General features: G+C 38.5%; 2 protein-coding genes across 7 annotated transcripts in view; both read left to right on the forward strand.

Annotated features, from left to right (window-relative positions):
* The window catches only part of LOC122846581 (signal-induced proliferation-associated 1-like protein 1), a 39,573-nt gene extending 35,519 nt beyond the window's left edge, over window positions 1–4,054 (forward strand). Inside the window, exons 16-21 of the mRNA XM_044143623.1 lie at window positions 58–220; window positions 1,306–1,507; window positions 1,677–1,826; window positions 2,455–2,572; window positions 2,794–2,872; window positions 2,956–4,054. Of these exons, the coding sequence (XP_043999558.1) occupies window positions 58–220; window positions 1,306–1,507; window positions 1,677–1,826; window positions 2,455–2,572; window positions 2,794–2,872; window positions 2,956–3,099 (856 nt within the window). The 3' untranslated portion in view covers window positions 3,100–4,054. The remainder of the gene's footprint in view (window positions 1–57; window positions 221–1,305; window positions 1,508–1,676; window positions 1,827–2,454; window positions 2,573–2,793; window positions 2,873–2,955) is intronic.
* A 5,252-nt stretch (window positions 4,055–9,306) lies between these two features.
* Window positions 9,307–16,676, forward strand: part of LOC122846583 (regulator of G-protein signaling 6-like) — a 42,351-nt gene continuing 34,981 nt past the window's right edge. For 2 of the 6 annotated variants that reach the window (XM_044143627.1, XM_044143629.1), the window contains exons 1-2: window positions 9,435–9,839; window positions 13,160–13,255. In XM_044143627.1, coding sequence (XP_043999562.1) covers window positions 13,172–13,255 — 84 coding nt within the window. In that variant the 5' untranslated portion in view covers window positions 9,435–9,839; window positions 13,160–13,171. The other 4 variants (XM_044143626.1, XM_044143624.1, XM_044143625.1 and 1 more) reach the window with 4 other exon arrangements.

A 16,676-nucleotide genomic window follows, 5' to 3' on the forward strand; every position in this document is an offset into this window, starting at 1 on the left:
TGTATCCTATAAGATGTTTCCTGACAAAAGCTTTTTTTTTTTTTTTTTTTTCTCCAGGCGTCACCAGAGTGACGGTCTGCTTGGTGGTCAGCCCCAGCTCAGGGCCAATCTCCGCGGCTCCCAGTCTCCCCAGCGCCAGACGGCCAAATCCAGCCTGGAAGAAGACCTGAAGAAACTGATCACACTTGACAGCCCACCACCTACAACAAATGAAGAGAAGGTAGCAGAAAATCCACCTATTTGAATCCCTGTGCTAAACATTTTACCTAATAGTAATGATTTAAAAATTACGTTACCTCCTGTTGGTTTGTAACAAACATGGCTAAACTGCATGAATTCAACAGAAATTAAGTTAATCGATACACAGACTTTATGAATTTAAATGACATTGAATAAACAAATTGTACATAAAAAACTAAATGCTTAAGTTATTTGGCCTCATCCATCGAAAACATGTAACTAGGTGCAGGAATAATCAAGTTGCATTTTTGAAATGATGTCTGTGGTGGCTAATCTCGAAATGACCAGTCAGATGTTCAGATATTGTTGTGAGAAATGCGTCATGCCTCTGTCGATTAATGGTTATGTCTTGGAAGACAAAATCAGTTCCAATTTATGTTGCAACACTGTTTTAAGCACAGAAAAAATAAATAAATCCTGATTTCAACAAATCTTGCCTTCAAATATTTAATGTTTGAGAATTCGATGTGGGTTTCTTTCTACCATTCTCAATTATGCCAAGTCCAGATTGCTAAAGTTTTTAATATTTTCTGCTTAGTTTCTGATAATATTCACCTTACTCCATCATGTAGCTTTGATCAGTTCATGGCACATTAATATAGTCATCCTCTCTAACCTTAGAAGAAAAATTATTGATGGACTAGACTCTGTTTTAATTCTCACAAAAGGCCTTTCTCTCTCTCACTTCATCTTCCTCCCACTGTCTAAGACATTAATATCTGGTTAATTGAAAGCTTTAAATTATTCCTTGGACTCGCGTCACACAGTTTTAATCTATATATTAATAGAAAACAGTACTTCTTTTAAATATTGGCATTGATTGTATAGAAATTTTACTAAATATACTAGAAAATATCTTCTAAAAAGCAGCTGTAATCAGTACCAGTAATGTTATAACTAGAACACATATGTAATTCCTAATGCCATATTTTCTGGTCATTTCCTAACATTCTGGAGCGACTGACAATTCTGTTTAATGTTGAAGTAATTTTTCCAGCTCTTCACCTCCCGGCACTGATTTTGTGACTCCTGTCACTCTCGATCTGTTTCCGTGTCTGTCTGAAGCCGTTGTTCCCAGGCCCTCCTCCCAGCCGCCGCTCCCTTCAGAGGACACTGTCGGATGAGAGTATTTACAGCGGACAGAGGGAATCCACTTCCAGTGGACAGTGTGACTCATCCGCTGACCTTCTCTTCACCTGTGCCACCATCCCACGCTCACCCACCGTCCGCCATGGTCCAAGCCGCCGGGCATCGCACAAATCTCTTGGTGATTCTTTTCATTTGACAGCAACACCTGAATATGTAATTTGTTGTGATGTAGATTTACTGAAGGTACCGGCGAGGTTTCTGGGTCACGTTATGTCATCCGTTTGTCACGCAGCAGCAGCTAAGCAAGAAGTCCAGAGGGTTTTAATCTCCCTTTGCTTTACCCACAGGAGACTTGACCGTCCCAGAGAACTCGGAGCTGGAGCGGGAGAGCAAGAAGCAGCAGCTGCAGGATCCGGCTCTGATGCCCCTACCTGACACCGGAGCAGACAGCCCGCTGGACTGGGCTCACCTGGTGGACGCCGCCAAGGCATTTGAGGGCAAGTTTGCATTTTCATGATGTTAAAAATTAGAAAAGCGATGTTTAATAATTGACTGAAGAAATGTCCTTTAAAGTACGATTTCTACACAACAGCAGCAAAGTAACAGGCAAAAACAGGTAATAGACTCACACAAAGGTAGAATATAAAATATAAGAACAGAATAAAAATATTGTACAGTAAGGACAAAATTTCAGCATGTATGCAATGTAGCAAGACAAAATATTCCAGTCTAGAGGAATGTGCAATTGAGTTGATTAATTTAAAAGTAAAACACAAAAATTTAATCTAAAGTTGATTAAAACAATCTGGAAAAAGTATATAATTAGATTTTTTCTAAGCTTATATCTAAATAATTTCTTATCTAAAGGTTTTATCTATGTATATACCTATCCATCCTCATATTTAGTTTTTGCAGGTTCCATATGTTAAGGCTGACAACTGTAAAACTATGTGCAGTAAAGTATTTTTTTGTTTTTGTCTTTTTTTTCTTTTAAACTGGGGCAAAAATGTACTCAGAACACATGAAATAACCCAGCTGTTATTTGTGCTTCTACCAGATGAGGGCACCATTACTCAGCTTTTCTTCTTCATTCACATCTAACAGCACATCGTTTGTGTTTTCTAGAGCAGAGACTGGTTTTCCTTGCTGCCCAGGAGGAGAGCTCCACGGCTGAGAGCACATCAGCTGCCAGCCCCCAGCAGGCTGAGCCTCAGGCGGCTCCACAGAGACAGCTCTCGCCCGGGTAAGGGGTCTCAGGTCATGGCAAGTCATCAATGTTTTTTTATTTCCCTCATTTCCATCTCTGCTGACACTGTGGAAGACCCAGCGCACTTCCTTTTAGTCACACACTGTTGCAGCTAATGACATCAATTAGTTTCCTTTTGCTGGCTGACTGAACACTTATCTGTAAAATCAACAGTTAGAGCATCGGGTTATTAATTTCCTGGCTGTCCTGTTTTACAGAGAGATTCCGCCGTGTTTGATGGGTAAGTTGAGCCAGTTAGAGTCCATGGTGAAAGTGCTGCAGGAGGACCTGAAGAAGGTGAGCTACATAATCTAATGATGTTTCTAGTATTAACGGAAAGGTACATGAGATGCTGAACTGTATTATTTATTTAATATTAGGAGAAAGATGCCAAGGCTTCACTGCAAGTCCAGATCCAAAGCCTGCGAGAGGACAACCAGCGTCTCCTGGAGGAATCCTACAGCGCCTCAGCCAAGCTCAAGAAATTCACAGAGTGGGTATTCAACACCATTGACATGAACTGATGCCCACAGATGTCAGCTGCTCTCCACTGGGATATTAACCACTACTGAAGCTGATATTTGTTTTCTATATTGATCTCCTTATCCAACCAGCTCCAACATTACTTTACATGCTGTCCTACTGGATCTGTAAAAATAATCATGAAAACAGATAAAGACTTGAAAGGAGGGCAGAGAAAATGAACAGTTTTTGTTAGATTTTATTGGCATGCACTTCCCTCCTGGGAGTACATTCAATCATATAATGCTTTGTGGCATCCTTGCATGTTAGAGAAGGAAATGTTGAAACTAACCTAAAGGGATATAAAGCTTCTGACCCTGTTTACACTGCCGATCAGAAGTTTACATTCCTTCACCAAGAAAATGGAAGTCATATTTTTTGTGGTTTTTAATAAGCCACAAATAATATGATATTTGGACGGTTCTTTTTCCTTTTCTACAATAAAAAACATCAGATTCTTGCTTTTAAAATCCATTGAAGTTGTCATTAATTAAAATGAGAAAAAAGCAGGTCAAAGACATCATCAAAAGTCCCAAATCAAAGAAGCCTTCACAGTGATGATCTCTTTATAAACTTCTGACCGGTACTGAGGTTCTTCAGCTAACCTCGATGAAACTAAACACTTTGACAGCTATAAAGCTGTAATAAAACATCCTTTAATTTTGGGCAATTCCACATGGATGTTTTTGTAGATCTAAATGTTATAGATTTGTTGCTGTTTCTCAACACCTTTTATTTTTATACCACTAACCAAAATAAAAATCCAAATGATATTTTTTGATGGTAGCATGGCTAGGTAGACACAGAGCCCTTATGTTTGCACACACTAAGTAAGGTGAAGGGCCTTTCTGTGTGTAAACAACTTTAATTTATCCAGCCTTTGGATAAATTAAAGGCTGTTCAGTGAAAATGATCACAACAAGAAAGACATATACATTGTACAAACACAATGGGTGCCATAAAGATGCAAATATACAATCCACATGACTGTAAATATGTGAAGTCGGAGTTTATTTTTTTCTTGCCCTTCTGTTATATAATATAAACATTATTTATGACAAAGATGATGGCCAAGAAGGGTCAGATGTTAGATATTTGACAGTTTCCTGAGAAAATGTGCATCCTATATGACAAATTCTTTAATCCAAAATACAAATTCTTTTTATGCTTTTTGATGTATAACATTTTGTTGCCTTGCCTGCTGCAGTGGATTTTTTGACATGTAACACACTACATGAAATTGACCCTTTTGTTCTTCCATAGCATGTGAAATGGCCTCAATCTGACTCCCAGGGTATATTAAATAGGTACTTGTTCGTGTATAATCACATACTAAGATATTGTGTAAATCCTGAAAATTTCAGCTACGGGTTCCTGCAAAAACCTGTTTGAAATCCTGATACAAAACTTGGTCCGTGGATGACTAAAGCCCTTATTTAAACCTCACGCTGTAACTGCTTCCTTTTGTATTCAGACACTGTGCAACTGTATATAAGCAAAGTTTAATATTCATCAAAAATTTGCACCTTCAGTCTTATTTTATACTTTTATTTTTCATGTAATTTTTGCTTAACTGAGTAGCAGAAAGAGAAATGAGGGTTATGCAAGAGGGAAATAAGGGGTCAAAAGACTGAACAATGCCTGCAAGCTGGACTCAGAAGAGTCTGAAATCCCTGGCAGAGCAGATCACCCCTTTGCCTTCATTCTTAACATGTGTGACAGCATGTGATTATGTTTCCATTGAGCTGTGATGTGTAAAAAAAAAAAAAAGTTTCTATCTATTAAAGATATTTTGTTGAATTACACCCTGACTGATGTGTGGTCCTTCGGAGCAGCACTTTATGGAAGATTAATTAAAATTTCACATCATGTGTGCTCAAACGTGAGCCTGTAATGGTGCTGTGGTTATTGAATGTGGCTTTACAAGTAAAGTGAAAGCCGTCAGGAGGTGGCCACCTGCTGTTGTGTCGTGATTAACATAGAGCTGCTGTTTTTCCACTTTGTTCTGATTGAACACGCCGTTTGCCTTCGGAGAGGCAAACCTGGATTGCACAGATTGATTAAATGTAATAAACCAATAGATCCAGTGTGAAACAGGACCTTTGATTCTGGAACAAGTAATGTGATCACTGCTGGGGGTCAGCTAGATTTCAGTCTATGTCCACATATCTATTCTAATGTGTGAGATTAAGGAAATCTTTGATTCTATTCATGTCAATAGATATACAGATGAAGATCATCATATAAAGTAACTAGAGCCTCAGGTGACATAGATTATGCCATGCAAATGTTCTCAGATGACAGTCCAACTTTAAGTTGAGCCTAACTGTGAGTTTGAAAGAAAGTCATAATTATCATCTCTTAGAGCTCTGATCATTCAAAAGAATGCAATACAAAGAGATCATCTGTTCATCTACCAATAGAGGGTCTCTTGTTTAAAATGGCAGGCCGGGCGAAGGAGGCTTTTATTCAGAGAAGCAGACAAGAGCCTGACATTAATTCTGAAGGATCTCCAAACATCCATTACTAGTGTAAAAGAATGTGTCAACATGACAACTTTCAGTTGTTCACTTCCCAGATGTGTTGTTTTTAGAAGAGTGAAGAAGGTAAATCCATAGAAAGTCTCGTTTGCAGTTTGACTCAATCCATGTACAGCAAACCTTTTAATGTTTTACATTGCTTGCATACATTGATTACTTGCAAAATGTTACATGTGTTGGTCAACTAATACTACTCATCATCCTGAACAAACAGTGAAACACAGAGGTGGCAGTAGCATGGTGTGGGGAGGTGTTTTAAAGAACAATCCTGAAAGAAAACTTGTAGATAACTGAAGAGGAGAGTCAGGTTCTATCAGGACTAACCCAAACATACAGTAAGAGCTAGAATTAAAATTTTAGATTTTTCCATCCACTTTACAATTTAATACCTCTGTATAAATAATAAATTACTTAGAGGTTTGTGGCAAAAGTGAAAAACATCATTGGCTGTAAATACTTTTGCAAGACACTGCTGTAGCTTACAGATTTTGGATGCGACTTTAATTCCTGTTCTTTTGCATTGCAGTTATTTTCAATACAATAAAATCTGAAAACCTAACGAACGTTGATTTCCAGCAAGTTTTATAAATATTGAATGCATCCAATTCATCTTCATGTGTTGGTATTGCATCAGTCAACATATTCCTGCTGTATCTGCTGTACAGTGGGAGTCCTGAGGTGTTACTGTTTTGCGCTGGTGAGAGTCTGAACATGGTGTTCAGTAATTTCACAGTAATGCAGATTATAACAGGGCCGCCCCCCTTAAAGCAGATTAGAGAACTCTCTGCCTGTCTGCTTGCCTGTTCTCTGTGTCTTTCTGAAGGCGTGCATGTTGTGGATCAGCACATTTTTTATTTTTTTTAAGTTTGCCGCAATCATTGCAGAGTGGGTGTCATTTTGCTCTCTGCACTGATTGCATAGAAACACAAAGTAGTGAATGGATGCTCTTTTCTGCTGTAAAAAAGAAATGTGTGAGGTAAGCACTAATCCTTTGGGCCAACAAATGCTTTTACACTCCACCAGGCACACCACATATGTGAACATGTGACCTCACTTTCAGTGGATCGCCAAATGTATATAGAACAGCAGATTTGTGCGTTGTTGTTTTTTTCCCCCAAAGGGCAGAAGCATGTTAAGTAAATAGCAGTGGCCTTTTTTCTGCGTAAGGCTTGTTTAAAGCAGCACGCAAGGTGCTTTTGGAGAATTTGAAATATTAATATGAGCAGTGAAGAGAGGACATCCCAGAGGCAGACATGAAAAAAGACTAAGAAACAGTGGAAAGAAACCATTGAAGTGAGTCTATGATAACTGGTGAACGAGTTCTATCTACACAAACATCTAAGACTGTTTTTTTTTTTCTCTCACTCTGCATGCACGTTTTCACAAATTGGCCACGGCGAGTATTCTGTCGGATCTTCCCTGGGGCCTCCTAAGATCTCATTTACATGCAGGAAAAAAATGTCAGATGGATTAGATTGCCATTTAAGCTTCAATGATTCCTAAGTTTACATGAAAAGAAGGAGGAAATGAAAGATTGGTCAAAAGGTGACAGAGAGACAGATTTATCCTCTTTTTGCTTTTTGTCACACTTGAATTTTTTTTAATTATTAAACAAAATAAATCCAAAACATAAAAACATGGTGATTCATAAATAAACAAGAGGATGATTATATATTCCCACAAGTTGATTTGATATCTTTTCTCCATATTAAATTGTGTTAACAATTGAAAACTAAAGATTTTATGATTCATAATCTAATATTGAAATCAGTTTAACCATATGAAACATTTACTGAGATTGAAAAAAAAAAGCAATATATAAGTAAATTAAAATGAAAAGCCTGCATTACCAACACAGCACGTGTCAGTAAAACAGGTCAAATAAGATAAAAAATACTTGCAAAATAATAAGCTTTAAAGGTACACTAGAAAAAATACCATCTACAATAATAATAAAAAAAAAACAGGAGGCAATTAATAAGCAATTTCTCTTTTTTACTGTTAAGCCATTCAAACGCACACTCAACAGCTTTTTGCATGTTTCCACTGGTATTTCGAAAACATTTCTTTATGTATTTGATACTGGAAGACCTTCTTGCCATCACCATCATCTTTGATTCCATCCACAGATTCTCTATTTAATTCAAGCCCTGACCTTGACTGGGTCACTACAAAACATTAACATTACTGCAAGTCAGAATCTACACGCTAGTAAAATTAAGAGCTAACCTCAAATCCTACTCTACTAGGGCTGTGAATAATTACTTTTGATTTTGAATGGGCTGAAGAGAGCACGACCTGAATCAGCTTTTTAGCATCATCCTGAGAAAATGTACTTTTGATTTTGAAAATCCTGTTTCGATAAAACACAATCTAGACTCACTTAGTGGAGTTGGATTTAATTTTTTTTTTTAAACTACTAGAAATCATTGAAAGGTTGAGCTATTTGAGTCATTTAATACAAACAGTGAAAATCATATTACAAAGAAAGATCAATTAAAAGTGTCAATTTGTGTTTGTTTTGAATATTACATAATACAATTTTAAATATATGTATATATATTTAATCAGAAATATGTTTTTGCAAACATTATCATGGGTAACCCTGCTGACGGACAGTCAGTATCATTCTCCACATGTAGGGAAAGCCATGAAGTTTAACTGCTAAATGAATTGACAGTTCACAGAATGCTGTAGGTAAGAATATTAATGAAAAATTGAGTGCACAGAAAAACTGTGGCGGAAATAAGTTAGTGATAAATTTGGAAATCCGTATCATTTGGTAGTCTTGATCCAAAGTAGGCAAATCAAACTAATTGCAAGTTAATTGCCTCCAACTCACATTGCATACGTGCAGCAAATAATGCAAAAAGAGCCCTCACTCAATATTCAGTTCAAATACAGTAAAGGATGAATTTTATTCTCAGTCAGTTGACATTGATGTTTAAAAAATATATATTTTGTCTGTTTATGTAAAATTAGGATTTAAATATAGTAATTTATTGTCATTTGATGTAAGACATAATCATGAAGACAATGTTTTGTTTTGTTTAATGTGGCACAAGTTATTTTAAAATTATTTTTCTTCCTTTTTCATTGAAAGTAAAATTTGCCTCAGTATTTGTTTTTCTCTTTCATCGCCCATACCCATCCTCACCGCCCCATCTCTATTATAAAACCTGATTTTCACTGTTTTTCTAAGATTTGGTCAGAATTTACAGCTCTTGAGAAACATTTTGGAACAGTGTAAACTAGGCCCATTTTTGGAGTTTCTGCAATGTTCCCTAACCCCACAAGAACATATTAAAGAAAAAAAAAGAATTGGTCTAATCACTCAACCCAGAGGAACTCCTAGATTTGAAACAGAGGTAACCACAAAATTAACCTCAATGAAAAAAGATCTGTCTGATAAACATGTCTTAAACCAGTTAGGAGCTGTTCATGTGATCAACAAAAGCAGTTTTTGGTTTTTAAAATACAATGTTGTGGTCAAAAGCGTCAAATGCTTTTTATGTTCTGCATTAATAATCACAGCATTTAAATACCATTTTAATTGTTACTTTTTTCCGGCATCAGTGGGCGCTGCTGCAGAGTGTATCTCTGTCCTCCTTTCTCTCTGCTGCTTGCTGTTTCTCTCATGTTTACACACCAAAACACACCCCTACACACACACATTCACACACACACGCATACTTTCGCTGCCTGTCTTTCTCCTCCCTCTTTATATTCTCTCTAATTCCTTCATCCCTCCCACTTTTTCAGCTTGATCTGCCCCTCTCCGTTGCACAGTGTCTACGTTCTCTCTCCCTCGTTCTCTCTCTCACACACTCACTCTTTTGCTCTCGCTCGCTCGAATGCAAACCGAGGGAGAGGAAGGGATGAACGAGGTGCACACATGTGAGGATCTCCTCAACTGCCAGAGCAAGGCAGGACTGGCTACGAGAGAAGACGAAGAGGAGGAGGAGGAAGAGGAGGTCTAGAGGAATACTGCAGTGGCCATCCAGCTTCCTTTTCTTCAGAGTTCTCACTCTACATCTCTCTTTGCTTCACTGCTTTCATTCCCCCCCTCCTCACCGCCCTGTCTTCTTCATCCACTCTTCCCTACTGCTAGCTACACCATGAAGCCGCCTGCTGCTTGTTGCTAAGGGGGCAGCCAACCAGGGGGAGCAGAGTGAACCAGGCGTTATTTTTGTGTTTTCAAGGTAATAAATGGCTCCCTGATGGCAACTGTCAGGTGTCACAGATGTTGCATTGCACTACAGAGACAGATCGGGGTTTTGGGACCTTCAGTCGTAGAATGGTTCTTAGTGAATTTGGAGCAGGGTATGCATGCTCTGTCCACAAACTCTTTCCCAGTTTATCCAGTTTGTTTCAGCCTTGGTTATTTGAGTCTTTGCAAGATCTTCCTTCCTGTGACTGTTCATTCTGTTTTCTTGCTTTATTTTGTTGCATTGTTTGACTGTCTGCATGACTCTCCTTGAGACAGTGATCAGACTGAGACAGTGATCAGACCCCAGAGGCCTTGTGTGGACTTTGGGTTTGCATGCTTGAACAGGTGAACTGGAAGCAAGATCTTCTCTTAAATTACAGCTTCCTGTCCACAAGGAATCTATTTGCACACTTTTGTTTTCTGTGAGCAGGTGCTTTGTAATCCATACTTGCTTGGCTTTCTATAATGTACTTGAGGCGGATGCAAAGATTAGCTGTCTAATGTTCTCAGACTCTAAAAGGAGCACAAACCTGTCGACCAAAAGGGAGTCCTGCTCTCCCAGCTTCTGGTGGCAATAACAAACAGAGACGCGAGAACAGGTGATTACTTATTCACTCACACACATCATCATTCTCAGTGGTGTAATACACCTGAGTGCTCAGCAACGGTTACAAAGCCTCCTTGCATGTTGCTGCTGTGCAATCTGAAAATGGACAATTTCTGCTTTCATCTCACTCAAACTTGTGTAATTTGTGGCTACAGTTACATAACTAATTCAAACCCAAATCCTCCTCCAGAAGATGTTCCAGTACATTAGACACAGGATGAAGCATAGTCTTTGCCTTGCAAAAGTTTTCACACATCTCGAAGTTGTTGTTGTGTTGTGTTTTATTGGGATCTCATGCGACAGACCAACAGAAAATAGCGCTGTGAAGTGGAAAGAAAAGTCATAAAAAGTCAGTCAAACATGAAGGCTTTGTTCTGAACCAGTCCATCATAGCTCTGACTGAATTTTTAAGGTCACCATCCTGCTGGAAGATATGCTTTATTATCATCCAGTATTCTTCTCTATGTATCTCCTTCATCGTTCTATTAATTTCGAACAGCTTCCAAATCTCTCTAATGCACAACAATGATGCTGCCACAACAATATGTCACAGTGAAGTTGTTTTTACTGATTTGTATGCTTGCTGAAAAAAGTTCTATTTTTAGTCTTATCTGAGCAAAGAACATTCTTCCACATGATAGCTGTGTCTTGTGTATGCTGGGATGGGACTTTTTATGACTTTTCAGCTTCCCAAGCTGTATTTTCTTTTGAATAGTTTAGATATGCTCTACAAAAAATTTGAGTTTCCATGAACAAGTTGGAGTTACATTCCACAGAAAAATCTGCAGTTGGGCAAATCTGTAAATACCAACCATGAATAAGCAGGGGGCAACTGTAGCTGTTCCAATGAATAGTAAAGGAGTCATCAAGGTGTGATTTTGTTTTTCTCTGCACCGTTTTGCATTTCATATTTCAGCATCAACAAATCTGTGACAAATATGAATGACCTCCATACAGAACCTTTGATGGAGAAATTGTTTCACCAATTGGATACACATCATATCCTTCATTGACAACAGAAGCTTTATAAAGTGTAGCTTGAAGAAATCCAGAGTTAAGTAGAATTAGTTTTCTTAGGAGTATGTCTATGTGGCAGCTCAGACAAAGTGCCTGGGACTGTTTGAAAGCTGTGAATAAAACAACTTATTTCAGATCACAAGGTGGTGGCCAGCTAATGTGGGGAGTGCTGTCAAGTCTAAGATATCCATCATTAAATTTAATAGAGTGCCACAAAATATAGTTCACTTAGTTCAAACTCTTACTGTCATTCTGGTCTGCATTGTGGTGTAGTTATTAGCACTTAGGATGTTTTGTTTCTCCCTGGGTGCTCCAGCTTCCTCACACAGTCCAAAAACATGCATGTTAGGCGTGCTCTACATTGTCTTCCAGAAAAGTACTAACTCAACTATAGAGGATTTTGATGCTGCTTGATATGGTTAGCATTTCATCATTTAATGTTCATGTGCTTAAATAATAGTCAGCATCTTGTAAAGTTATTTTATTGATCAAAAGCTGACAAATGTGAAAACCAATGCTTTTAAGCTGGAATCACAACCACTGGCCAATATAATATATCTGGCACATTAAGAGAACAGATATGGACCGCTTTTTGCCTTCAGAATTACCTTTACTCTTCGTAGAATTTATTTAACAAGGCTTCAGAAACATTGCTTAGAGTTTTGACTTTATGTTGACCTGTTTGCAACAAACAGTTGCTATAGGTTTGCTAGATGCACTTCATTAATATAAACTTCCTGTTTCACCGCATCCCAATCCCAATCAGTTGTATTTAGATGTGAACATTAAGGAGAGCGTTGGAGTACGGTGAACATTGTTGTTTTCTAGCGACTGCTTTCAGATGATTTGAGCAGTGGGACATGCTGCATTTATTCTGCTGGAAGCATCAGAAAACTGCTCACAAAGGGATGGACATGGTCAACAATATTACTAAGGTATCATTCAGTGCTTTGGACTACTGCCTGCAGCCTGAAACAACACAGAAACCATCCTTTTTTTCATGGTTTTTTGCAACAAATTCTGACCCTGCTAAATGTTGAAGCTGAAATCAGAGCAACTGAACAAGGCAATATTTTTTGTCTCATCTCTTAATGTTGCAGTTTAAGTGAGCCTGAGTTACTTGTAGCTTAAGTTTCTTCTACGTAGTTGAGGGGGGCTGTATCTAGTCCTCTGCTGCTATTCCCCACTTAGCTCACAGACCAAAGTGTGGTGCATTCAGAGATTGCATTCCACACACCTTAGCTGTAACTTATCTGGATTAGAGGTGTTTTTTTATAAGGTCAAACCAGTTTAACAATTCTCATCTGTATGCTGCCATTAACAAAGCATTTCTGTTTGATTAAACATCCTTTTCTCCTTACTATGATTCTAGTTCAAGCTTTAGCTTGAACTTGCTAACAAGCAATTTAGCAGACTGTGACTACTGAGTTTATACCTGTGCTTTAATTTTTTATGCATTCAGATGTTTCCATGCATTTCTAAGCCAAGTTGCTTCCATCATCAGTTGGATAACGTTTTAGCTTGTCATAAATATGGTAGCCTATGGCTTAAACAAAAACCCAACTCCTTTGCAGCTGCAGCTTAAATGTATTTAGTCAAGACAGAGAAAAACAATTATCAAAGGCACTTACATGCTGTTTATTCAGCCCTTTGAGCAGTGGTGATGTAGCTATTCTGTTTCCCTACAGGCCTTTCTGAAAATGGCGGAGGGGTCCAAAGATCAGGGCGGGACTGGCGCAGCAGAACCAGAGGAAGACTCCCCCAATATGATTGTCTACAGGAAGGTAGGCCTATGCACACTTTCTAGTCTACATTACATGATGTGAGAAACAATCGCCTAATAGTGCTCTCATTTGTATCAAAGTCCACCAACCATGCACCGGTCTCACATTGAGGGCTCAGGATGTCTTTCCTTTCAGCCATTTTAAATCAAGTCCCTCTCTTTCTTTTTCCTCTTTCTTCAGAGCCATATTCCTTCTTCTGTGTCCATTTCCAGGCTGCCCTCCAACATTTTAATAATCTCCCAATCCCTTCAGTGAAGGGTCTGGGCAGTGAGGGATCCTTTCATTGTCAGGGGTAATTACCTCGTCCCCATGGCGCCTTTACTTTCAATCAGTACTGTTTGATTGGAGAGGGTTAGTGGTATTGGAGGCTAATTATGTGCATATTCTGCTGGGGAGAAGTAGCTAAGTCTTCAGGGCTGGAATTTGTAACAGCCAATGAGGGAGTGGTATTTCCCCACACACAACAGATAGCTTGTGAAATTCCCTGCCCTTTACTGGGATGCTTGGACTCTATTCATTTGATTTCCCATGGTATCCACTGTTACCATTGAGAATTTTGTTTGGATTACTGCAAAATTGTCCCAAATCTCCTGCTTCATCCTGAGCCAAATAACTCCTCATTCATATGGTGAAATAAACAGATTAGTGGAAGTATGGGCAGTAAAGACAGGATGTGAAATAATTGTTCACAGCATCTGCCTCAATAGCTAAGATGTTTTTCCATGTTGTAGCCATTTAGAGATTAGGATTTTGAAACTACTGACGGAATTTTATCCATATTTTTTCCTAGCTAAAAACCTTTTCCTCTCTGGCATCATGAATCCTGATTTATCTCTGAATCTCCCAATAAAAAGGATGCTGGCAGTGTGTGAATAGACTGTCAAATCAGTTGTTAGCATATGGATGTTGGATAGTAGAAGTGGGAAGACAGCAACAACTGATATTTCTCTGTGAATCCTAGTAAGAATGTCAAATCCTTGTAAATATCTACCTAGAATGCCTTCTTGATAATCATAAATGAAATCTGAGGTGAGGATGTTTTAAAAAGAATTGAGCCTTTTGCTCAAGTGGAGGTCAGGTTTCCTGGTGACCTGTTAACAAATGATTACAGGATGGTGGAGGAGATGGACATCCAGACCAGCACCTCATCTGATAGAGATGTTGGTCTGGTCTGCTGTGATGAAGAAAGACTTGAGCCAAAATTCAAGGCTCTTTATTTATTTGTCTGTTCACTTTCTGATCTATGCCAAGATTTGTGGACACACGTTTTTATAAGGATAAGTTGAGGAACTTCGTAGCCTGAATGAAGCTTGGAGTAAAAGGGAACATGGGGGCTTGGATTTATTTCCTTGAGCTGCTACCTCTGCTAATCTCTGATAAGTGTATGACAGGAGATAACTGGAATGATGGATGGATATCCTGATCCAAAGCTTAGATCTCAAAAATAAACTGTCACATTTCCTTCCAGAAATTCTGCAGCAACAAATCAACTGCAACCTACAGCCCATTATCACCACTAGCTAGTGCCGCAGCACAGTGGTTTGCCACTGTGTCAAAGAAAGGGCAGCACACAGCACGGTGTGCTTGTGCACATGCTGTTCAGCTTGGCTGAACTTTGGCCACAGCGCAGCGTGACAAATACCTGCGTGGGCACTGGAAACGAGTCATCCAGGCAGGCATGGAGGACAAAGATGGAGCCGATGTTTGTATCATGAGACATAAATTCATAGTTGTTGACATCTTGTATTTGGGACTGGAAATGTTCTCCATTCAAGGCAACCAAGCTTCATTTAGCGGCTTTCATCTCGCTTTTATTATTTCATTTTTAAGATTCTTCATGGATAAGTATTTCAAATTTTCAATTTTGTGATTTGTTAAATTTGGATTCTTTTGTGTTGGAAAGGCTTTTTACTGCCTTATCTCTGCTTGATTTAAGGTCCGAGCTTGTGAAATTAAGGTCTGCTTGATTTAAGACCTAAGCAGACCGATCTACTCGTGGTAATGCAAACTTAAAAAGGTTTACAAAGATTCTGAGCTTTGTAAAACAAACCAAAAAATCATCTTGAAGACCTCCAAGACTGTGGAGAAAATATTTTGTAGGCCAACAAAAGAAAAGTAGAACTTTGCTAACAGTAGTTATTTGATACATTTGATGTAAAATTATCACATAGCTGGAAAATAGCAAACTATCTTTGAAACATTTTGGTAGTTTGATATTCTGTTGTAATTGATGAAACCTTTAATTATGTTCTTTAGCTGAAAATCCTAGAAGAGAATGTCTGCTAAACACTTTGCGACCAAAAGCTTAAGCACAACAAGTGGCAAGTCCAACTTCACACATCCAAACAAGAAATAATGATGCTATGGAGCTGCAGAGTGAAAGTACTGACTCAAATCCAGTTGTAGCTGTCAATGGTGGCATTTTCACATAGACTCATATACAGTAGGTTTACATATCAATTTTTCTGTGATTTAAAAACCATGTTCTTATCTACCCAGATTATCTTTGCTTGAAGATCTGAAACATCATGAGAAAAAAAAATCCTCTGTACTGTTTTTACCTCAAGTTTAATAGCTTTGATGGACTATATGTGCTTGCCACTTTATAGGCTTTCCAGAGTATACAAACTAATTTTTTTATTAACTTTCTGCATGTATAAACCCACCCAGTAAAGATCTGAAGTCTAACATTCATTGGTTCCTTGATTTCAATGTTTCTCAGTTCTCATTAGCATTTGTGTACGGTTGAGTGTCTATTTTAGAATCGCAGTGAATTAAGAATTCATGCTTCATTGTACATTCATGCATCCTTAGAAGACGTACAACAGAGAACACTGTAGTTTGCTGTAACACATGGATTTCACAGTGCGGCTTCATTACGTAATGCTGCACATGCCTGGAGGCGATGCATTAAAGAGACTAAATTTTGCTCGTCAGGAGGCTGTCTGGGGGAATATCAGTCATTTCATATTTTGGTCATACGATGTGACAACAGACAGATTATTCTCAGAGTTACAGGAATCTGTGCCCTTCCTGCTTTGAATTTTTTTTAAAAAACAAAAAACTGTTTAAGACCTAAATTTTTAAAACAAACAGTGGTAAAATATAAAAAGAGGGAAATGGCATTAATATTTCATCACACTCCATTTGATCTAGATCTGCAACTTTACTAGCAATCAAAATTTTGTATGTTTCCTCAGGTTTTGAATCTTGGAGTCAAAACAGAAGAGAGGTACTGGATCTTTGGGGGTTATAGGCACCCAGAGCCTCTGTTCTCAGTGGGTGGGCAAGCCAGCGCAGTGTGAAGGCTGAACGCTGCTCACAGAGAGCCAGATGGCCGCCAATATGCTCTGCCGCCTGGGAAAACACTGGCAGCCTCGTCCCAAAGGCTTCAGCCTCTGTCAGCTGGAAAACATCACAA

Source organism: Gambusia affinis, linkage group LG16, assembly GCF_019740435.1.
Source record: "Gambusia affinis linkage group LG16, SWU_Gaff_1.0, whole genome shotgun sequence".
NCBI lineage: Eukaryota > Metazoa > Chordata > Actinopteri > Cyprinodontiformes > Poeciliidae > Gambusia > Gambusia affinis.